The sequence below is a fragment of the Mchenga conophoros genome, linkage group LG23 (genome assembly GCF_057382185.1).
Source record: "Mchenga conophoros isolate Kocher_MC1m ecotype Shallow Benthic linkage group LG23, M_conophoros_male_GT1.1, whole genome shotgun sequence".
NCBI classification, from domain to species: domain Eukaryota; kingdom Metazoa; phylum Chordata; class Actinopteri; order Cichliformes; family Cichlidae; genus Mchenga; species Mchenga conophoros.
In genome coordinates, this window is record NC_140547.1 from 54,039,612 (window position 1) to 54,064,033 (window position 24,422).

Sequence of the window (24,422 nt, forward strand, 5' to 3'; positions counted from 1 at the left end):
AACTGACAAATGCTTTATTCCTCCCATGTTTGGGGCCTGCTTTTGTTACAGCTATGTACACATGTCAAACACAAGTGCTGACAGTACTGACGTGATTTTCAGAGACCACACCTCCTACGGCACCACCACCATCACATCGTGCCTTTAACTCATCTACTCCTGCCAGGTTTACAATGGTAAGTATCAAAAGTGTAAAAATCTGCTGGCATCATCCACACAGAGGTGAAAACAGCATCAGCCATGCTTTCAGGCAGCTTATAAAATAGAGGTTTGACTAAAAACAAAAAGCTGATCAGGTCACTGTGCTGTTTCTGTCAAAGCCTTCAGAGCTGGCAGGATGTCGTCTAGGTGGCTCACTCCTGTAACACACAGAGAGAAGAGCAGCAGTAGAAATCTCAGGCTTAAAGTCAGCTCGGCCAATCCCAGCCCAGGATCGTCTTAAAATCACATGACAACGAGCAGTTCACAACGAGTCAGTGCTCGGAAGGCACCCAACACCACAATGATTCTGACTGCGAGCTCCTGGAAACACCACGATCTGTTCATCTTCATGTTTCCTCAGTAATATTGGATGAGAGTCCTGGATTTATTTCTACCAAGAAGTCATTTGTAAATAAAATAAATAGAGTTGGTTGAATTTACCTAGAGTCTGTAAGATTCCTGTAACCAGGGCATGGAACGCAGGGAAGAACTCCTCGTGCTGTTTCACCTTCATGATGATGCTGAAAAACAGGAGCAAAGATTGAAGCAGGCCTGAGCAGCTGCCATCTGGTAGTCCAACTCATGTGTGAGAAAAGCAAACCTGTCAATATCAATGTCTCCCAGCAGCTCAGGAAACCTCGCCATGCTTTCAATGGAGGACACCAGTCTGGACACATGTTTCACAACTTCAGCAGGAGAAACGCCACCGTCTGACAAAACCACAGACAGCCCTGTTAGTCTCATGCTGAATGATGCTGAATGACAGTAATCCACTCAGTGTAATATGGAAGACTCTCCTGATTATGGAAGCAGCATGAAAAAGAAGCCGTTATGAAAGCTACTGCTGTGGTCAAGGTCAGGAGGAAGATGCTTGTTAGTAATCGAAAACAAAGAGTCACAGCCAGTGGAGACATGACACTAATCTAACCACACAAAAACAAAGAAGACGATACAGTTATACAAATATTCATTTTTGTCAGTCGGCCCCATCTAGTGGCCAAGGCGTGCATTAGCAGATAAGTGTAGGTGATGCTACCTGCAGGGAGTAGCAGTGTTCGGCAGGTCCAGGCCTCTACAGTCACTGCTCTTATGTTCCAAACACTCATTGTTTTTAGTTTACTCTGGACAGTGTGTCTGCCAAGAGTTTTAATTAAGCACTACTGTGCAGTACTTTGGAATATCTTGGATGTGAAGAACGAGCAGTTCACATCCACATGTTTATACAGTCAAACAATGGATTATCATGAGGACATTAGCACGGTGGCACGGTGGTTAGCACTGTTGCCGCACAGCAAGAAGGTCCTGAGTTCAATCAATTCCACCATCAGGCCGGGGTCTTTCTGTGTGGAGTTTGCATGTTCTCCCCGTGTTTGTGTGGGTTCCCTCCGGTTACTCCGGCTTCCTCCCACCGTCCAAAGACATGCAGCTTGTGGGGATAGGTTAATTGGATAATCCAAATTATTCACAAACTAGGTTTGAATGTGAGTGTGAATAGTTGTCTGTCCCTGTGTGTTGGCCCTGCGACAGACTGGCGAGAGGCAGGGTGTACCCCGCCTCTCGCCCTATGACAGCTATCCCTGAAAAGGAGAAGCGGAAGCGAATGGATGGATGGATGGATGGCATTAGCACTAGTACCTCCTCGTACAGGTCTACTCTGCCTCCAGGAGTGAGTTTGCTTATTTTAATGACTCTTAGTTACTTTTAACTTCAGGGTTTCAATCCAAACGAAGGAAAATGTGTCCAGGAGATGCTGATAGAAGCCCAGACTGTCATACTGCATAAATAACATCCATAACTAGGCACTGTGTGTAAGTCACCTAGATCAAGGATATCTCGAAGGTTCCTCATGGCATTGGTCATCTCTCCCAGTTTAGTGTAGACCTCATTCATACGGGGGTACACTCCTCTCAGAGAGGTGACGTCAAACAGCTTCTGAAAATGAGACACCATGGACTCCAGAGTGTGTCGAGTGGGGCTTCTGAGGACCTAACAAGGAAAGAAAACGCTGCAATAAGCAGGCTTCTCTGAAGTATACGCTCAGACATGTGAGCCACCGCGCCCTGCAGTGTCATTTACACAACAGCCTGATAAAGTACTACAAACAAGAGTAACAAACTTGTACCTTATCATCAGCCGAGGCATTTTCCAGCATGGCGTCTACAAGCAGCAACATGTCTCCAACCTCTGCTGCTTCGTCAGTGTTATAACCACCATCGCATGGTTGTAAGGGCATTAGTCTGACAGACAGTTCTTTTAAACTGCACTGAAGACCCTACGTACAAGCACGCATGCACAGGAAGTTCATCTTCAAAGCAAACGTCACATACCTAACCGAGGGCTCGAGATAGTTTGGCAGGTTGTTGGTGTTTACCTTCAGCAGATCGAGCTGCTCTGCCCACACTTTCAGTGTAGACAGGACATCCTGGAAGTCCGGTCTGTGCACTCTCACAGGACCTTTATGATCAGTTACAACTGCACTGATCTCATTCAACAGCTGAAATTTCAGGAAAGAAAAGAAGAAATATTTCTGTTATGTCAGGAAAAAAGGCTCAAAGCAGTACGTGCCCGAGACCACATCAAGTCACACTTACATGATGATAGTAGACACACAGCCGGGCTTCCTTGGCTGGGTCACTGATGAGCTCGCTAATCTCAGCTGTGCCGTCTTGTTTTGGCGAGCTCCACAGGAAGTTGGCTCTGCGAATGAGAAATGAGATGAACTCCTGGATACAGAAATTCTGTTTAATTTCAGGAACAGGGGTCAAATTCACTTTGGTGCTCTTCACACGGTTAAAGTCTGGACAGCAAAAAACTCACGAGACTCATATTTAAACACTATTTGGAGGCTTTTTGTTTGTCAGTGGGAGTTCAGTTTCTACTTAAATTGGATTTTGTGTCTATCATGAGTCACAATGCAGTGCATGACCATTTCTAATGGAGTGTGACTGACGATAGGGCTGCTCAATTAATCGAATTTTAATCTTGATTACGATCTGGGCTTTCAACGATCATTAAAAATGACTGAGCCGATTATTAGCCCCTCCCTCGTGCTTTACAGCTGCCGTGAATACTCAGAATAACACCTCTGAGCGTATATTGGGTTACATCGTAGAACAGCTGACTGCAGTTGTGAGTTTTCAGAATCGGCTCTCCGAGCAAAAAAATGACAACACCACGGACCGCAAGTTTGATACCATCATGGGGAAGCTCACGGTTCTCCAACAGGAGATTGAGAGACCAGTGTCGGTGTCGGACTGTTAGAGAACAGCTTGAAATTCTCATGAGTTGTTGCAAAAGAAAAATTACCATCATAATGCAGCTACCCCTTGGTGCCAGCTGTGGGCTCAAGGCTGGAACTGAACAACAACTCCCTGATAACGACTGTGTTGAGTCTGTTCCTTCCCTTTCCCTGCAAGGCCACCTGGGTTGGCTGGAAGACTGTTTACTTAGCCTGGCAGGGCGAAGGACACTGTCTCAGCTGAACTCTGGACTAGGGCTGGCACGATTAGTCGACTATCAAAATCGTCGACGACTAATTTAATAGTCGACGCGTCGTTTGAAGCTTTGTAAGATCCCAAAAGACGCAGGAATAAGTAGCAGGATTTAAGAGTGTAATAACGGACTGAAACAGAAGATGGCAGCACTGCATGTACAAGGATGCCAGCTGCCGTTAAACCCCGAAGAAGAAGAAGCTGTGTCCCAGAATTCATAGCGCGGCCCTGCTCAGTTTCCAACAATGGTGGCAGCTGGTTAGTTTTAATATTACTCTTATTATTCTTTCTGGGTCACGAAATAAACGTTTAACATATTTTCAAAAGCGCTCCGACGTTTTCGGAGACGTCTGTTACCCACTAGCTCGATAGCTAGCCGGGGACAAGGCTAACTAGAGCCGTGAGAACAGCGGACTCCCGACAAATCGTTTTCAAACCCACCGCTGTCTTTCTATCTCAGGTTAAACATGATATATGAGTCACTTAGATAACTTAAAACTGTTATTGTTTGGCTTTGTGTTTTATTTGTTCCTGAGTAAATCGGTTTGGCTGAGATTAAAGTTATAGTTTTTACACAGCTGAATAAACATCAAGCAGACAGCTGATTATCAGAAGTGTGAGACGCTGGAGAATTTACTCCGGTGTCCTGTTATATTTTAGATAGCAAGGAGTTTATTAAACTTCACCGAAACAATCTGCAAATTTCATTAAAATTCATTACACTATCATCTTGGCTTTATTCTTAGTTAGCACCTTAAACACTTCAAGCTGTAAGCTAATGATAGTTATATAAGAGCAGATGCTGCTGGTGCAATAAGCTGTAGTTTTACGTTCAATGGATGATGATCTGATTAGTCGACTAATCGCAAAAATAATCGGTGACTAGTCGACTATCAAAATAATGGTTTGTGGCAGCCCTACTATGGACACGCACACATATACTGATAAGCACTCACTGACACATCACCCTCCCTACCCCGGATCCAACGCCACCTCCAACGCTTACCTCCCCTCTGATGTGGACATCGGGTCAGCTGGAGGCGCAGTCAAAGATTGCAGCGGTCCCAGATCAGATGTACACACTGGAACTCTTTCCCATGTTGCTGTCTGTGTTTATTGTGCTGTGGTGTGTTGATATCTGTGCATTCCTGTATTATCCTTCTGTGTTACACATTTTGATGTTTTTTTTCCTCGCTACCTGGCCTGACCTGTCTCCCCAATGTGATGTTTGTATTGTATGTACGGTCGGCAAGGTCTGTCATCTCGGTTGTGGGCAAAAGACCTGCAACTGACAAATCTCATCATCTCTTTACTCTCGCGCTGCTCCGTGTGGCAAATCGAGCACACCTCTCTGCGTTTCTAACACGTGTCACAACAATTAAGTTGTGGGCCTGGGCCCTACAGTGGGCACGGGGCCCTACAGTGGGCCTGGGCCCTACGGTTATTATTGAGATAATCGCTGATTAATCAACTAATTGAAGAAATATTAGGCAAATTCGTCAACTATCAAAATAATCAGCAAAGCGGTTGCTGATAGGTTTTCCGTCCCTTCTCTGTATTATTGTGGGGTGTTTGCTTTACAACAGTAAGCACCTTGAGGCGACTGTTGTTGTGATTCGCTGTTATATAAATAAATAACAACACTTCCTCCTGATACCAGGACTCACAGTGGGCCATAGAGGGCCCAAGGCTGCTTAAGAACAAGCTGCTCTTTACCACATAACTGACTTGGCAGATGTTTACACCCGATTCCCCTCACAGTACAACCTACAAGGGTTTTACAGTATTCACTGCCCTTCACTGGCTCCACATTTTGTCAGCCTTGTTTGAAACTGGATTCATAAAATGCAAATTCATAAAATAAATAAATGTAACTTTAACAAAAGTGTTCATCTTTTAGTCTGTGAAGGTTGTCAGTCATCCAGGTCATTGTAGTCTAAGGAGCTCGGAAAGAAAAGGGTCTGGATTTCTTTGAAGTAGGGGTGGGCGATATACGATAGAAACGATATAAATTTGGCCAACGATAGAGATTTAGACTATATCGCTCTATTGCGATAGCGCGTGTTGATGATGTCATCAAGCTGCGCCGGCTTTGGCCGAAAGCGTTGCAGCGGCTACAGCCATTATCATCTGCAAATTATGCCGACAGTCACAGCAAAGAGATGAAGCACTTTTGAAATATGGGGGAAGCCAAAAACTGCGCTTCCTCCACTTCCGTAACATTGATTCATTAATGTTGAATTCTCTGCAGCTGCTCTGTTCCCATGTTGTTACTGTATATTAATAACTAACCTCGTATTGTGGATGAATGATCTCAGTTGTTCTCCTGACTGAAGTTTGCCCCGTGTACAGCATCCTGCTATGCGACTGCATTTGTCCCTGACCACCAGAATCCCTCACGTTAACTTTTATCGTGTGGAAAAAAAGTTGGCTTCATCCTCCAGCTTCACTGTGCTAATGTTATGCTAACATAGCTGTGTCGCTAGCAGTCACGTAGCACATCATTATATAGCAGGTAGTCCAACTCCAGTAACCCTGCAAACGCCACTGCTGTTTAGTTTTCTGTCTTCATTTATGTTGGAAGTGATAGCAGAGCTGTACATTTGAATTAGTTAAAAAAATCTCTGTCAGAACACGGTATGAAATGTTTAGGTGGAAACTAGCGAGCTAACTTCCTGTTAACTTCTAACTCTGTTAAATTTAATAAATTCTGTTTGCATGGATGTTAAACTTAATTGTTACACCTGGTAAAGCAGCAACGCTGATGATTTAATTAAAGATGAAATAATTTAGACAGTTTAACTCTCAGTGTTCGTTTGACTTTGGGACCTGAACTGACGGAGTTTTGGACCCAGATTACTTCGCGAAGCTCCTCACTACGGCAGCGTAATGCTCTGACGATTCATCAAGCAGTGCGGCTTACCAAAGTTGTACTAAAACATTTTTTAACAGATTTCTGCCAAAATCGGTTCGAGGTCAGTAAGCACAACCAGAAATCATACATGAGGCACACTCTCGATTTTTGAGAAAATTAAAGGATTTTAAGTCCTTATAGTGTGAAAAATACGTTATACAGAAGAAAAGAATATATCCTGATATATATCGTTACCGCACATGCTTCAAATTATATCGCAATATGAATTTTAGGCCATATCGCCCAGCCCTACTTTGAAGGTGTTTCATCTGAGAAGTTTCTTCAGTTCTAAGAGGAGGAAGTGGAGAGTCCCAGCTTTTATTACACCAGTTGCTCTTAGAACTGAAGAAGCTTCTCAGATGAGAGGTGAAACACATATGTCTGAATACAGACAGTGGAAAAATGTCAGTCTTAGTTTTACTGGATCTCAGTGCAGCATTTGATACAGTTGACCACAACATATTACTCAAACGACTGGAGAACTGGGCAGGTCTTTCAGGAACTGTACTAAACTGGTTCAAAACATACTTAGAAAACAGGAAATACTTTGTATCAATAGGTAACTTCACATCTGAGCAGACAAGTATCACATGTGGAGTTCCCCAAGGTTCCATCTTGGGACCCCCTCTGTTTAACATTTACATGCTCCCACTGGCACAGATTATAAAGAACAACAAAATAAACTATCACAGCTATGCAGATGACACACAAATATATATCACAATGTCACCAGGAGACCGAGGCCCTGTACAGGCTCTTGGTAAATGCATTGAGGAAATTAATGACTGGTTGTGCCACAATTTTCTCCAGCTAAACAAAAACAAAACTGAGGTAATAGTCTTTGGCGCCAAAGAAAAACGATTACAGGTCACCAGAGAACTTCAATCTATACATCTAAAAACCACAAACCAGGCGAGAAATTTGGGTGTAGTGATGGATGCAGACCTAAACTTAGAAAAACACATTAAGACAATAACAAAGTCAGCTTACTATCACCTCAAGAATATATCAAGGATGAAAGATCTGATGTCTCAACAGGACCTGGAAAAACTAGTCCATGCATTCATCTTTAGTAGGCTTGATTACTGTAACAGCATCTTTACAGGTCTACCTAAAAAATCAGTCAGACAACTACAGCTCATTCAGAACTCTGCTGCTCGAGTCCTCACTAAGACCAAAAAAGTGGACCACATCAGTCCAGCTCTGAGGTCTTTACACTGGCTGCCTGTCCGTCAGAGGATAGACTTTAAAGTTCTGATGCTGGCCTATAAAGCTCTGAATGGTTTAGGACCAAAATACATCAGTGACCTCCTGACCCAGTATGAACCTTCCAGATCCCTCAGGTCATCTGGATCCGGTCTTTTATCAGTTCCCAGAGTCAGAACCAGACACGGAGAAGCTGCATTCAGCTTTTATGCTCCTTATATCTGGAACAAACTCCCAGAAAGCCTCAGATCAGCTGAAACACTCAGTTTATTTAAATCCAGGTTGAAGACTCACCTGTTCTCAGCTGCATTTGAATAAAGCACCAAATCCACACTTTTAAGTTTAAATTTCAAAACTTACATTTAACTACTGATTTTATCTACTGTTCTGATTTTATCTGTTTTGATTTTATATACTGTTTTGTTTGTTTGTTAAGTGGGTTTAGAGCTCTGGGTAGCTCCCCAGCTGGGTCTAGACTGGGTCTAGAGAGTATTTTAAATTCAGGGAATTTAAAATAGAAAGTAGCTCGTCCACAGAAGGACTGGTAGCTCCCCTTACGATAAGGGTTCAGATCGCGCGAACAGGTGTGAAATGTGTGTGTTTAGTTAGTTTGTTTGTTTTAATCAATTTTAAATCATGCTTTTTATGTTTTTCTTTCTAATGTCTCTGTAAAGCACTTTGAATCACCTTGTTGTTGAATTGTGCTATACAAATAAATTTGCCTTGCCTTGCCTTCAAGAAACTTAAAGAAGTCCAGAAGCTTTTCTTTCCAAGCTCCTTAGACTGCTTATCTTTTAGTTTCTACAACTTGGAGTCCACCTGTAGTAAATTCAGTTGACTGGATACATGTTGTGAAGTAGCACACTTGTCTATATAAGATCCTATAGTTGACAGTGAATGTCAGGGCACAAGTCCTGAAGTCCAAAGAGCAGTCTGCAGACCGCAGAGACAGGACTGTATCGAGGCACAGATCTGGGAAAGACTACAGAACAATCCCTGCAGCACCGATGGTCCTAATGAGCACAGTGGCCTCCAGATGGCTCTGAAGCTCAGACCTGGGCAAAGGTTTATCGTCCAAAACGACAATAACCCTAAGCCCACAGCTGAGATAACAAAGGACTGGCTTCAGGACCAGTCTGTATATGTCCTTAAGTGGCTCAGCCGGAACCAAGATACAAATCCAACTAGACATCTTTTGAGAGATCTGAAACTGCTAGCAGCAGCCAGTACTAGCCCTCAGCCTCCTAACAGGTTCAGAATCGCCTTGTTTTAAAGTTATTCACTGAATTTTCAGAAAACCTGACCCCTGACCTTGAAGTCAAGGTCACCAGGATTCAAACTAGTCTCCGATTTGTTTTTATTACATGTAACTATGGTATCAATTTGAAAATCCTACATCGCATTGTTCTCGAGACATCGCATTGACAATGTGACGTGCACTGACCTTGGGTCAGATTGGTCTGTTTCCTCCAGGTTCTTCTGCTGGTGCTCTGACTTAGAGGGGTAGAATGAGGCCAAATTTGAGGCAATCTGAGGTCAGATTAAGCCTCGCTGACTCAGTCAAACTTCCCCAAAAACTCACAGCATGTTCCCGTCTGCATGTCTGAGCACGTCTGGGGCACAGGCCTGACTTTTGAGCATGGGCCCTGCTACAACATGCCATGTTTGACTGATGTGGATACGCTCACTTTGACTTGGTATTGTTGTAGTATTATTTGATATGAGCCCTCCTCTACAGATCTGCACAACAGTATGGCTGACTGCCCTCCCTAGACAGTCTAGAACAGACTTTACACACTGTTCAATGATCTTGTGTGTGAGGTTTTCAAATATCTTACTGTTGATCTGCAGGAGACCTCTGCTGGGAGGCTTGACGCTGCAAAGCCAATCGCTGCTCTTCTTTTTTGGTGATGAAATGGAGTTTCCTCTGAAGCTGGGTTGCCTCCTCTTTCTGTTTCGACAGCTTTTGCTCTAGAATCTCACACCGTCTCTGAAAGTACGCAGAAGGTTTTTCTTTTACCAGTACACGGAAACTGCAAACCACTGAAACATGAAACATAACATTAATGTTTAAATGTGTGCTCTATGAGAAAACATGCAGTCGATGAAAATAAACACCTACACTCATCTTAAAGAGTTCAGGGTAGCCTGTTAAATGTTTGGGAAACAGCTCAAGGTTCAGTGTTAACTTTGGTGACTTTGTTCATTACAGATAATATGTTCACATCATGTAAACTTTAGCAGACACCTGGAGACATCTGCTTATATGAACTATAGTGTTTTTTCAGTGTTTTACATGCACAGAGCTGTTCAGCATGACTAAGACTTCCAAAAGAAATTTAATTTACTTGGTGCCGAGTTGTAAGAAGTAACTGTGGCTTCGAGTGCTTGTGCCGTTTGTTTTGACTCTTTGTAAATGCCCTTTTGTTAACGGGAAATTCAAAGACAGTGAAATAAAAAGCTGAACGACCCACGTGTGCTTCCAGTTTTTCCTTCTGCAGTTGCTGTGTGTGGCTGTGCTGCTGGACTGCCTTGCTAAGGTAGCGGTCCTCCAGATCCTGGACTCTGGTCTTCACCTTGTCCAACAGTTCCTCCAGCTCTGTGACCCTCTGACACTGCTGAGCTGCTCGGCTCATGTGCTCCTGAACCTCCATTCTGACGACACACAAAGCAAAGCATGTCTGCACCTGCTGACTGCAGTTTGTGTAGTCCTAAGGCCCTGAACGGCTCACTGAATACTTTATGGCAACATGACTTCAAACTTCTACGTAAAATTATTAAAACAGCATCAACAAGTTAAAATCTCAAAGGGTGAGAAAAGAAGAGCACATGTAGCCAGAAGAATGTGCCAGACTCTTACTCTGGATGGCATCACCATGTCGTCTAATAACACTGTGAGGAACCTTGGAGTCATTTTTGACCAGGATATGTCCTTCATATTAAACAAATATGTAGGACTGCTTTCTTCTATAGACCTCTCTGCATTGAATCATATCTGTTATTAACCTCTGTCTCTCTTCCACAGCATGTCTTTATCCTGTCTTCCTTCTCTCACCCCAACCAATCACAGCAGATGGCCCCGCCCCTCCCTGAGCCTGGTTCTGCCGGAGGTTTCTTCCTGTTAAAAGGGAGTTTTTCCTTCCTACTGTCGCCAAAGTGCTTGCTCATAGGGGGTCACATGATTGTTGGGGTTTCTCTGCTCTAATTTGGAGTCTTTGCTTGAGAATATAAAGCGTCTTCAGGAAACTTATCATTTGGCCCTATAAACATAAACTGAATTGAATAGAGCTGAACTGTTGGAGAAAAGCCAAGCACCAACAGAAACTGCCCGACACTTGGTGAGCATACATGCTCCATACAGACTCCATCTCAGCAGTGTGCCACCCAGTCTCACATTTCATGCCTGTACTGGTCTGTGAGGATCAAGAAATGTGTGTTCCTGATACTCATCTGATGTTGGAGAGGTTAAATGACAGCAGGACAGGTGGTCTATACAACACTGCATATACATTATTAATATCCAGCAGTAGCATTGCACATGTGTCACTGAAACAGACCCCAGCTCTCCTAGCCACGTTACAGGACAGTCTGAGGTTCAGTCCAGTAAGATGACATTCGTAACTGCAATAATGTCCTTGGGGTGGGGGGCTATTTACAGTTTCCATGTTTAAACAGATAGTTACAAACATGTTTCACTGAAAACATCACTAAATAACATCCCAGCACCACTTAGGATGTTTCTTACACAGTGCTGAACTTACTTGAGCTGGTTGTTGGACATGACAAGCTCCTGGATCAGGGCCTGCCTTCTCTCCGAGTCTGTGAGCATCACCCTCAGAGTTGTCCTCAGCTCAGCAGCCGACTTCTTATCCAGAAGGACCAAATCTGCAAACACACAGACAACCGTATACATTACTCATCAAATCACACTGACAAGCCAAACATTTTGCTTAAAACTCAAAGTAGAATTTATAAACAAGTAAACAACAAAAAGACCATTTAAATCATTCTTTTCATTTAAAGTTGCATGTAAATTAAATCTATTGAAATTTAACACAGTAACTATATTGTTGAGCCACTTTAATTTTAAACACTCTGTCCTTAGCCGTCTTCAATTCTGATTTTTGTTTCCATGTATAGTTGTTACAGTCTTCAGCCTGATACGATTGTTCACTTTCGGCCACCGTAACACGTGACCTTTGATAAAGTCTCGTAGTGACAATTCTTACCTGCAGGACTCTTATTCTCAGCGGGATCTGCAAAAAACACCGGTTTAAAACCATGATGTTGTAAACGTTTGTTCACGTCATCCCACTCCACTTGTTCCTGCTGCAACACACACAAAATAAAATAAAATAAAATAAAATAAAATAAAATAAAATAAAATAAATACAGGCCATTTACAAACCGTCACTGACAGCGGAGTTCAACACTTTCCAGTTAACACAAATACAGCTCTACCTGAAACTGCTTGTAGCTCCACAGATAAACATATGTTTGATTTCTTGACTGTAAAGCATAAGTAGTCCTGAAGTCCATATCCACGCGTAAAAACGTCCCACTCAACGTAAACCCAGCTTTCATTAACAATGCAGCTCGTGTATCGGAGAGCGGTCGCTAAGCAGTGTATGAAAGGCGATCCAACAACCCAGCAGCCTCGGACCACCTTAATCATGCTGTTTTAATCACGTAGCTTACCTGTTTCATCGGTTCGGTCTGCAGAAAGAAATCAACAAGTGTCCAAAGGGCTTCAGTGAAAAGCTCTTCTTTTGGCGTCTCAACACAACTCGGGAACCTTCGTTTAATGTATTCTTTACTCAGCCATTCACATTCATTCACCTTAGACTCCCTAAAGTGGTTAAATTAAGTCCTTACTCTAAGTATTTCCTGTAGAAAGTCGATAAATAAACGTCCACTTAAAAATATAATTGTAATCGAGCAAACAGGCACAGACTGTGTTAGCAGCACTAGTAGCTAACAAGTTAGCGTTGGCCCTGAACGTTAGCTTAGCAAACGTAGTGAACAAAGAAGGCTGGTTAATTTAGTTTAAGTTACCAGCTGTTGATGTACACTTTGCTAATTTTTAGACATCTCATGCAGAAAATATGCTCCTTCCGTCATTCAAATAAGTGCGCGATGATGTCACTATAGTAAACCAATAGGAAGTGGTTATTCGACTTGTTGACCAATCAGCTTACACAAAAAAACTATCCGACAGGGGGTTTTTTTTCAAACAAGTGTAACAAGCAAACTATCCGACAGGTGTCGTGCCAAGGTAGGTATCCCCCCCCCCTCTCTTCTTCTTCTTCGTCTATCTTGTCAAACTTCAGGTGCATTACCGCCACCTTCTGGGCTGGAGTGTGGATCGGAACAGTTTTACACCTATGGTCTCATATAAATACTTATTGCTCTCTAAAAACCCAAATATTTCCATTAGTTCCTTTTAAAGGATACTCCGGCCAGCCCCTCACTTCCTGGCTGCTAAACAGGCTTGGGAAAGAGACCTAGGCCGCTCTAGAAATGGTCCAGACTGGCAGGAGATTTGGGCCTGTGTCTCTAGGATATCTGTCTGTAACCAAGATAAATCGTTTCAGTTCAAAATTGTGTGATGTATTGATTGTGCATACATCACACCCTCTTTAAAAAGTAAAACAGATGTAAACCGCTCCCCTGTATGTTAGATGTGAATGGGGGGGGGGGGGGGGGGGGGACTTTATGCATTGTTTTTGGTCATGTGGGAAAATTCTAAGGTTTTGGTCTGATGTTGCAACGGTGCTTTCAGTTATTTTCATTCCTGCTGTTCCTCTGGACCCTCTAGTTCTTATACTGGGAGTAATGGACAATCTGGTTTTCTAAGGCAAACACAAGAGGCTGTTCCAGTTGTTATTTTTCATCCAGAAACAATATCCTGCTCCTCTGGGGCAGGCTAGCCATCCCAACTAAGAAATCCTGGCATAACATTGTACGGACTGTATTCCCAATGAATATATAACTTGTATGCTCAACTCCATCTTGGACTCTTTCCACAGGCCTGGGACCCATATCTACGTCGGACCTGTACTGGCATCCTCCTTGTTGCAGGGCTTTCCCAAACTGAATTAATTTGCCTGACTGTTGGTCTTACTGTGATTTGTTTTGATTCCTGGAGGGGTTGTGGTTTACCTCAACTGCCTTGTATGTGCCTCAAAACAGCCTGAGCTAAGTTCTGGTTTTCTTTTGTCTTTGTCTGTTACTATGAAGAAAATCCTAATAAAAATATTAAAAACAAACAAAAAAAAATCAAATATTTCCCTATAAACTACACCACCTGTGTCCCTTTGAAATATTTCTTTTACCCTTAATTGAACTCTATTCTTCTTCAATTCAGATTTGAGCATTTGTCTTTCCCGTCTATGTTTACCATATTCCAACATCACATGTTCAAATGTTTCCTGTGGTCCACAACGTTCACAATTCCCTGTCTCATTCTTGTTCATCTTTTTTAGTGTTATTTAAACCTATGTGACCAAATCTTACTCTTGAAATGATATCTTCTTTTACTTCTATGACTTCTTCTACAGTGTCCCACTGCTCTCTGTATACTATAATAATATACCTTTCCCTGCTCTGTTCCTTTAACCTCACCTTTACTGTATATTATATTCATATCTACATGACTTTTTCTTGTTGCAGCTTTTGCAAACTTATCAGCCTGTTCATTTTCATCCAAACCGACACGGAAAATGTATTTCTATTCCCGTATGTTTGACTCTATAGATTAAATGGTAAATGGTCTGTATAGCGCTTTACTTGGTCCTAAGGACCCCAAAGCGCTTTACACTCTGCACAATCATCCACACATTCACACACTGGTGATGGCAGCTACATTGTAGCCACAGCCACCCTGGGGCGCACTGACAGAGGCGAGGCTGCCGGACACTGGCGCCACCGGGCCCTCTGACCACCACCAGTAGGCAACGGGTGAAGCGTCTTGCCCAAGGACACAACGACCGAGACTGTCCAAGCCGGGGCTCGAACCGGCAACCTTCCGATTACATGACGAACGCCCAACTCTTGAGCCACGATCACCCAGATCAAATGAATTATATCAAAAAACAATATTGTGTCTAGAATCCAAACACATATCACATATGCTCAATGGTGCGCTACTAGAGTCTGAGTAAGGCAAGGCAAGTTTATTTATATAGCACAATTCAACAACAAGCTGATTCAAAGTGCTTTACAGAGACATTAAAAAACAAAAACAATAAAAAGCATGATTTAAAGTTGATTAAAAAAAACAGTAAATCAAATATTTGTACGTCCAGTAGGTGTCATGGTCTGCGGTGGGTGGCTGGAATTTCCATAAGGCTCCTGAACTGACCTGGGATCCGCCCCTGGGCAGGGCCAACTCCAGCTCCCGCACACCTGGAGCCTATTGCAGGCAATCAAGCCAGAGGGATTTAAACCACACGTTGATGTTCATTCACTGCCGGTTCGTCATCAACACATGTTGGTAACAGGCCGTATACGTTAAGTTCTTGCTGTGATTCAGCCTGTTAACACGACTCTCTTGTGCTACAGTTGCTGTATCCACCTTGGCTCACACTCCACCTCTGGACTCAGGATACCTAGTAATCATTCTGGAAATCTCTCTGTGCCTCACCTGCCTGCCCTCCTGCCATCACACTCCATCTGAAGCCCCGGATCTCAGGCCAGCTTTTCCACGCCACTCAGCCTCCCCTGGATCTTCATCACCCCCCTCTCAACACTCCAGGTCCCTAACTGCAAGTAAGAATTGCTGCTCTTACAACTGGCCACTGCAGAGCTGCCTTCACTACCTACCTAACTCCTATATCCTCTTCCTTCAGTGTGACTGTTCCCCACTCAGCTCCGTTCCGCATCTCAGGCCTCATTCCCTCGCCATAGCCACGTTCCCCAGGCCACGCTGCACCAAGACTCCACGTCTCGTTGTTTTTTGTCTTTGCCACGTTTTTCTCTTGCACTTAAACCTAATAAATTGTTGCATCATCTGCTGTCTCCGCTCTGGGTTTCTGCACCTGAGTCCTGTTCAGTACCGGCCACCCGGCCACGTGACAGTAGGAAGCACAAATACTTCCTACTGGTGCCTCCTCTACCCAGTTTGAAGTGATTAAAACTGCTACAGTTCTCCAGTATAAACTGTTAGGTCATCAGTAATTCTTTTATTCATCACAAAGCTTCTTTCTGGAATAACAAACACAACACCTGCTTTATAATCTAACAATTACGATGCATCAGTATTTATCTCCACATGTTCTGAACACTTTTCCCGTATATGATCATATCTGACTTTTCCCTTGTGTAATAAATGAAATCAGGAGTTGTCATATATCCATGGCAGTAAAATTGAAACTGGTTCTGCTGGGTTAATATTTTTGCTACTAATTCCTGTCTCATTTATTTTTCTCCTATAATCCAACCAAAACTTCTCATGGGCTGCGTCCTCCTGAGGCCGCATTTGTAGACCGATTACGTCACAGCGACGCGCCGAAGGCTGTCCAAATTCTTGTTTTTTTAAATGAACTTTATTTAGAACAAAAACAATGACAGTCTCAAAGAGACAAGCAACATATTGAATCATTCAGAACAGAATCACACCTCCTTTTTTCTTTTCTCCCAATCAGAGGAATACACATCACTGCCACAGTGCAGTTGGTACAAGGCTGTCCAAATTCGTAGACTCCTCCGAATGCAGCCGACAAATGCGTCCTCCTTTTTCCCGAATTTGAAGGATGGGTCGGGTGTGTCCTTCATGGCCTACCATATCCCAGAATTCATAGTGCTAGTGATGGTAAATTTGATTCTTTTTACTGAATCAAGTTTTAATGAGTCACTCACCAAATTGAATCGGTTTTTGAGTCATTTGATTCACTGAGTCAGTCGACCAGAGAGTGCAAAAAAATGTACATTTTCACTCAAACTTAATTTGTTTCTCTTTTCATGTAAATCCCACTGCTAAGTTGAATGATTCTAAAAAAACAACAACTATTTTATGGAGCAAAAAGGAGCAAAAACATTTCTAAAATTAAGCAATTTCCTATCAAAATTGCTTAATAAACATTTATTTTGTTTATTTTTATTTTATTAGTATTTTCCTTAAATGTGTCAAATATATATTTTCTCATCTAAATGTCCACTGAGCTGTGAGCCAGGGGGCGGTAATGCACCTTAACATTGGTTGCCAACCAAGCATATCTATCTATATATATATATATATATATATCATATATATCGCATATTTGCAAAAGTGCTTCGACGTTTTCAGAGACGTCTGCCACCCACCAGCTCGATAGCAAGCCGGGAGCTCGAGGGTCACTGATGCGGCCGAGAACGGCACAACTCCCGGCACATCATGTTCAGATCACCACGGACTGTCGCTGCTCGGGTTAAACGTAATATATAAGTCACTTAGACAACCTAAAAATTTTATTGTTTGGCTTTTTTCAGTGTTTTGTTTGTTCGTGAGTAAATCGGTTTGGCTGAGATTAAAGTTATTAGATTAGATTAGATAAAATAAAACTTTATTAATCCCCGGGTGGGTTCCTCCTTGGTTTTCACACAGCTGACTAAACGTCAGACAGAAAACTGATAAACAGTGTGTGAGATGGTCGAGAGTTTACTCCAGTGTCCTGTTATATTTTAGACCGCAAGGACCCGACGGCCGAGTTTATTAAACTCCACCGAGACAGCGGTGACGCAGATCAGAAGGCTGGACCGTCCAATTTCACAGCCGTTTACTTCCGGCCTACCCGACCTTCTGAGGACCCGGCCCACGTAGACCATGTAGACCGGGTCCTCAGGAGGATGCAGCCCATGAATTTGGACGCGACCTCTTTCTCTTAATTATACACCTTGCTTCCGTGTTTATGTCCTGAGCAGAGATGGGCAGTAACGCGTTACAAGTAGCGTGTTACTATAATCCGATTACTTTTTCAAGTAACGAGTAAAGTAAGGGATACTATTACAAAAAAGGTAATTAGATTACTGTTACTTTCCAGTAAGCACGCTGCGTTACTAAAACCGTGATTTCTTTGCGTCTCATGACAGTGACGTAAGCGTGTGCGACGTTCGTGACAACAGCTGTGTGCAGATCAACAATGGATCATATAACACGTGCTGCAGATAGTATGAGCGTGCAGCGTTTAAAGCGTGGAAGTACTGACCTTACTTTGAGTTTGATTCCGCAAAAAGTGACAAAAACATTTGCGTCTGCTGTTCACCGTGTGGGAAGAAAACTTCTTTTTACAGCGAAAAAACCCCTGAACTCCCGAGCAAACGCCAAATACGCTGCCGCTGGAATGTGAACTTCACAGAGAAACTGCCGTATCCTTCCACTGACCGCTGCGGCACACCTGCACCAGGGTAAACCTCCGCCTACCTCACTCCTGCTATACAGGTGAAAATAGAGCAACAGGACCGCTAGTCTTTGACTTTATTTATGTTCTGCTGTGTTTTACTTGCATCTATTTGAAAGACTGAGTGTAAACACAAAAAATATTTTATTTTATGTGCTGGAATGTGCAGAAAATAGGTTTAAATGTTAAACTAATTTCTTCCAGTCAGAGAATGTTGCATATAATCTAATGTTTGCTTGATGCATAAAGTTAAAAGGTTAAAACTAATAAAACAAGTTTTAAAAAGAGACTTTTCCATTTGATTACATTTTGTATGATGGATTATGCAGAAAAAGTAGAATTGGGCTGAAAGATCTATCGATTTATCACCTATTCAGGTTGTAAATCGTGTTTTTAAAAAGTAACTAAGTAACTAAGTAACTAATTACTTTTGAAAATAAGTAATCAGTAAAGTAACAGGATTACTCTTTTCAGGAAGTAAACAGTAATTAGTTAATGATTACTTTTTTCAAGTAACTTGACCAACACTGTCCTGTGTAACTGAAAATATATTCTATTTTGGTTTTATACATTGATTAATGACCTGCAGAATGTCCTTATCATATTAAGTGATTCATAATTGTCACTTTATGCTTTCTCCATCTCTAATGTGAAGACAACAACAATGTCCACAGCACAACATTGTGCTGTGGACATTCATGTGCTTTTTTGTGCAGAGGAGTTTTTTGTTTCCTGTTCTCGTGCTGTCCTACCATGGAAGCACAGCATGAGTGGAGGTCTCTCTTTTGCCTCTTGTACCTTCCCGTTGTTATGTACTTTTCAGTGTTTTTCAAGGTCGGGGGGTCCCATTTCACTGCAGGGCAACCTGCTTGTGACAAATAAAGCTTTGATTGATTGATTGATTACATACTTTAGGTTCATTTTTTGCAGGTGGGTTTCTGACAGAGAACAAGCAGATTTAGAATATAACAGCGGCGTTCTATAGATGGATACATAAAAAGATCAAAAATTACATGTATGTGCTAACTTTCTAAACACTTTGTTACATTTATGATAAAGTAGATACAACACATTTGCGTCGGCCTTGGCTCATAGTTCTTGTCTTTAAATGAACTTTGTCTGTGTGTGTTTCAGGTCCTGCACTCTTTAAGACTAAATGAACCAGCATTGCAGCCATGGGTCACTGTGAGCATCACAGGGAAGGTTGAAGCCGCCCACTGCACCTGTAAGGCCGGAGTCGCAGAGAACTGCACCCACGTCGCTGCTCTTCTGTTTAATGTAGAAGCAACAGTGAGGATCTGTGGCACAAGGACTGTTACAGATGAACCTGCATACTGGGTTTTGCTGGGTAATATGACCAAGATACAGCCAGAGGTTGGCCATAAGATAGACTTCTCCTCTTCAGCTGCCCAAAAAAAGGCTCTTGATCAAAACATAAACAGACCATCTGTAGTGACAGGTAAAAGGAGCCGTCCTCAAAAAAGAAATTCCACCTGCTACTGTGGAGGAGTTGGATCAACTGATGGGAAAATATTTCTCCAAGCATAGTTCCGTTCTGAATAACCCATAATGTTTTAATTTAGGGGGGCATGTAAATAATTTGCATTTACTGATAATGTAGTTACTAAATACCACTGTTCAAAAGTTGAATGAAGAAACAAACAAATGTTTGCCTATTTTTAATTAAAACCACTTTGTAGAACATCACATCAGTTACAATGTAGAATCAATGTCATGTATAGTTTACAAACGACAAAATGTTCACATAAAATCATGACAGCATTTAAATAATATCACCCACTATAGCGTTCTGTAATTTACTGTCACTACATAAACAGCACAAGACTTTTAAGAGTATTTAAAAAGAGCATTTTCCCTGGTTTTACTGCCCCACTGGGAACCTTTGCCATCAGAAGGGTCGCCTCTTCACCCCGACATGGATGAAGTAATCTGATTGGCATGCTGGTATGTAGCATGTGGTTTGAAGCAGGGATTTCGTAGTGCCCCATGTGTAGCGTCGGAACTCAGTCACGATGTGTTTCATTCATTTCATCGGCTGGTTTGCTGCAATAATGAAAAACAATTAGCATCTCTATAAATAGAAGGTAGTTCTGCAAAATCACTCATTAGGATGTTGTTCTAATTTGCTATGACCTCAGAGCGCATTGAAAATAAAACTAATGGGCTATAAAGAGTGATATGAACTTATTTAGATCTTACCTGAATGAAAATGTGTGGAGCACCAACAGATATCTGTGGATGATAGAGAACTGGATATCAGCTGGTCTCACAGCTGCTATCCAGGCTAGACGCCTTCTCTTGGTAACATCCGATACATGAGCTGCCTCACGTTGCTTCCAGGTGAGGAAATGATAAAAAGAGAGCCCATTTTCCAGCTTATTCCCTTCCCGAAGTGCATGCTATTGCTGATGCTATCTGTGTGCTTTCGCTCCTTTAGCCCTAAGCTTGACCTGCTAAAATGGCGCTTCGGTGGTTACGCCCCCTCCCGTGACATCACGCTCCAAAGCCCTATAAGAGGGGACTGAGGTAACACCCCTGTGGGACACCTACATTCAGAGTGAGGGTGGAGGAGGTGTGCGCTCCCATCCTGACGTTCTGGGGTCTGTCACTCAGGATGTCCAGCATCCAGCTGCACAGTGAGCTGCTGGGTCTCAAGTTGCTTAGTTTATTAACCAGTTTGTGGGGTTGAACTGTGTTGAAGGCCGAGCTGAAGTCCACAAACATCATTCTAACATAGGTGTTACGACTTCCAGGTGTGTGAGGGCTGTGTGAAGAGCTGTTATTATGGCGTCCTCTGTCGACCTGTTTGCCCTGTATGTAAACTGGTGTGGATCGAGGTCTGCAGGGATGGCAGCTTTAATGTGTGACATGATGATTTTCTCAAAGCATTTGGTAATTATGGGTGTTAAAGCAACTGGACGATAGTGATTCAAGCAGCTCACTGTGTTTCTCTTGGGCACTGGAACAATGGTGGCTGACTTAGCATTAGCTTGCGGCGGCACATAAACTGCTATTATTGTGATCGCTGTGAGCTCTCTCGGCAAGTAGAAGGGTCTACACTGAACCATCATGTACTCTGTGTCCGTGCAGCAGTGTTGTTAACTGTGTTGTTGGTGTATAATGTATATTTTATTTTATACACACACACACACATACATATATACTGTATATATACATATTTGGTATATTCAGTAATGTGCATACATTCTTGTACATATATTTATTCTTATAATTCTCAGATTCCCATTCTTATATTTTGCTTTGTTCTTGTTGTATTTTGCACACCTCTGTTGCTTGTGAAGCTCGCACACAAGAATTTCACTCGCATGTGCTGTACCAGTGTACCTGCACATGTGATGCTACAATAAAAGTGATCTGATTTGTTGTTCATTGAGCGTGAGTTGGTGAGGAAGAGACTCGGAATAGCCGGTCTGTGTGGGTTAGCACGTAGCCTAGCCCTCAGTCCCGCTCTCTTCCCTGTGCCTCCGTCGCCTACGCCACTTCAGCGGTGGCATGGTGAAATTAGAGTCTGTGTCACTTTGGATCTCTGGGGGGAGTGAGTCCCAGTCACTGTCAGCGAAGGTGTGCAGGTTTTTGTGGTTTAGAAGCGTGAGCAGTTCAGCCTTACTGTACTGCATATGTGCTCCTGCATGTCGGAGGAAAAGTGAAACAAAAACACACAAAATAAAAAGAAAGCCGCAAAGTTGTGGAGAGCACCGGGCTGCTGTGACTGCTCGCGCCGCCCTCTTAGTTAAGATAACATCATTAAGATGTTAAATTTGCCGTTTAATAAATCAGGATGCTGTCACTGTCACTTGTTCAGCCTACTTTTCCTTTTTCTTTCTTTGGAGGACCAGACCTGGATCACTCTGTTAGAGAAGCATGAATGTTTACAGGGTGGTCAGGACATTCCCATTACCATGGCAACCATCCTTTGTCCTCCAGTCGGGCCTGTAGACTTGAAAAAGGTGGGAAGAGTGCATTCCTCAACAGGCCCAGGCCACATTCCTTTGAGGGGGTCTGTCAGTATCACAGTGTTACAGACTGCTTCCACCAACACCAGCTGGCATAAAACACGATGTTCTGGCACAGTTTCCCCGACGTTCACGGGGCCGATTGATTAAATGGTGATTTTTAGGATGGTAGCGTTGTCTCTGGAAGGAGGAGGACTGATTATAAAGCCTAATGCTATGTGTGACCAGGGTCCTTGGGCAAGTTCACTGCACTGGTTTGTTTAGGTACTAATTCTCTCTGGATTGGTTAAGCAGGCACACTCCACCCCCTGGGTGGATTCTGGAGTTCCCCACTCCTCAGACAGACCACCTCATCATCTCTGTTTCTTACAGGGGAGAGCCTCGTTTGGTCTCTAAACGGTCCACACTGTTCGAGTCCAAAGAACAAATCCTTCCAAAGCTTTCCGTCTTTCTTAGTCAAACGTAGGATAGTAAGGGTGAATATAAATAATCTACTTTAAGAAAAGATTTTCAAAGACCCAAACAACCCAAAACAAAACACTTCAGTGCATTTTATTTGATCATTATTTCAGTATTCATTAAATCAGGGACTTGACTGTATTTGTATATATTAGACACTTACATGTTACATGCTTAACAGGTAGACCTCACACATTTGGCCCCAAGGGGTTGTTTTATTTTATGGAACGATAACAAAGTGAACAATCTGCAACCAAAGAAGCTCACCTGTTAGTGGCACATGGAGAGGAAAGATTCAAGCACAGAGGGGTCAGGTTCACAGGTGCGCAAAGATGGGGCGTGTCTTCAGCATTAAACTACGAACAGCAGGATTCACATTACTTTCACTCTTTACAAATGTTAAACTAGTTAAAAATGGCTTTTGTTGGTTGCAGTCCATTCACATCCTCCTCTGAGGCTTGAGATATAAGGTCTACTGAGGTATATTACAATTATAAAAGAACAGCAGGAATCCTGGAAAAGGTGGAATTTCACAGGTTTTAACTGGTAGTAAAAAGGACTACAGTATCTGTGCCAACACCACGTCTACAACCAGATATGCTGGATTCCAGAAGTATTGTGATTTACTGCCTCTGTACAAATGAAGATGTTGGTTTAGTTGAGCTTCGCTGCACAAAGGTTGGTACTGTACTCTAGTGTAAGAGGGTTTGTGTAAGGAGAGCAGTTTCACTGCTTAAGTTGCAGTTGGGTATCTAGTTAGTGCTAGGTATATAGATAACTGCAGCAGGACCCTTCCAAACGAGACAACTAAAAACTGCAGGACTTAAAGGCAAGGTGTGTACAGTTTGTGACATTTGGGAGCAACTCCTCATTCTGAAAGGCAAGCAGCAGTCTTTTAAGCAGTGCTGAAGGATCACGTACACTATGGGAGACAGAACATGATTTCAGATTGATGATACAAGACTGAGAACTTGTTTGAGCTGACTGATCATTCGTAGTGTTGGAGATTAAGAGTTGAGTGCTAATCAAAAACACCCACAGACGACCTCTTTGGTGACATTAACAGTGTTGGATTTTCGTGGGAAGCTCTGGACTCTCACGTGGCCTGAAGTTTGCATGAATATTCTGTTTACAAAGTTACACTGTTGGGTGTAACTTTGTATCAAAACAGTGTGGTAAGAGGGAGTATTCAATAAAGTCATACTGTCAGACTTGTAGCTCAAAGATACTCGAGAGTGGTCTTGGTCTCATCTTGGTCTCGCTGTCTCGGTCCTGCGTTCTCAAATCGACATAGTGTTCGTGAGATTTGGAGTCAACCATCAGCGGAGCGGGGGGGTGGCATACTGGGCTTACGCCCAGGTCATTTTTTCAGAAGCATGGGGTCTTTTGGAGTGTAATTTGTTAGTTAGATGCCTGGCTGACAACTGTATAAAACAAAAACAGCACACGAAGCACAGAGCGCACCGTCGTAAATTCCCCCTAATTTTGGTATGATCCGAGCTCAGGCACTAGGCGACTGAGCACAGCACCCATGTGAGCGAGGGGGGAGAAGCTGCTGCCTGCGAGTTTGCTGCAGACAGAGGAGAGCTTAAGTTTGACCAGGAACCAAAGCAAATCATTCGTACTGAACTAATAATGTAAATATGACGGTGTATCACAAAAGATTGATATCAAACTGATCACTTGGTTGCGTTACTTGCTCTTTGAGTGAATCAACAAATGGACAAATAAAAAGCCGAACAACAACAATGCTGTTTATTTTTAGAGAGTCTCAGCTTAC

The 24,422-nt window shown here is 42.7% G+C and overlaps 1 protein-coding gene across 2 annotated transcripts; it reads right to left on the reverse strand.

The window, feature by feature from the left end:
- On the reverse strand, positions 1 to 13,153 carry cep70 (centrosomal protein 70). Of its 2 annotated transcripts, none has more exons than XM_085265350.1 (12): positions 12,511 to 13,153; positions 12,042 to 12,141; positions 11,574 to 11,697; positions 10,287 to 10,467; positions 9,651 to 9,802; positions 2,793 to 2,898; positions 2,573 to 2,695; positions 2,324 to 2,473; positions 2,019 to 2,187; positions 803 to 911; positions 643 to 722; positions 1 to 359 (listed from the first exon to the last, which is right to left on the reverse strand). In XM_085265350.1, the coding sequence occupies exons 1-12, from the start codon at positions 12,517 to 12,519 to the stop codon at positions 298 to 300; spliced, it is 1,365 nt and encodes a 454-aa protein (XP_085121476.1). In that variant the 5' UTR covers positions 12,520 to 13,153; the 3' UTR covers positions 1 to 297. The 2 variants fall into 2 exon arrangements, with proteins under 2 accessions (XP_085121476.1, XP_085121477.1); XM_085265351.1 differs by lacking the exon at positions 12,511 to 13,153 and adding an exon at positions 12,274 to 12,411.
- Positions 13,154 to 24,422: the final 11,269 nt, after the last annotated feature.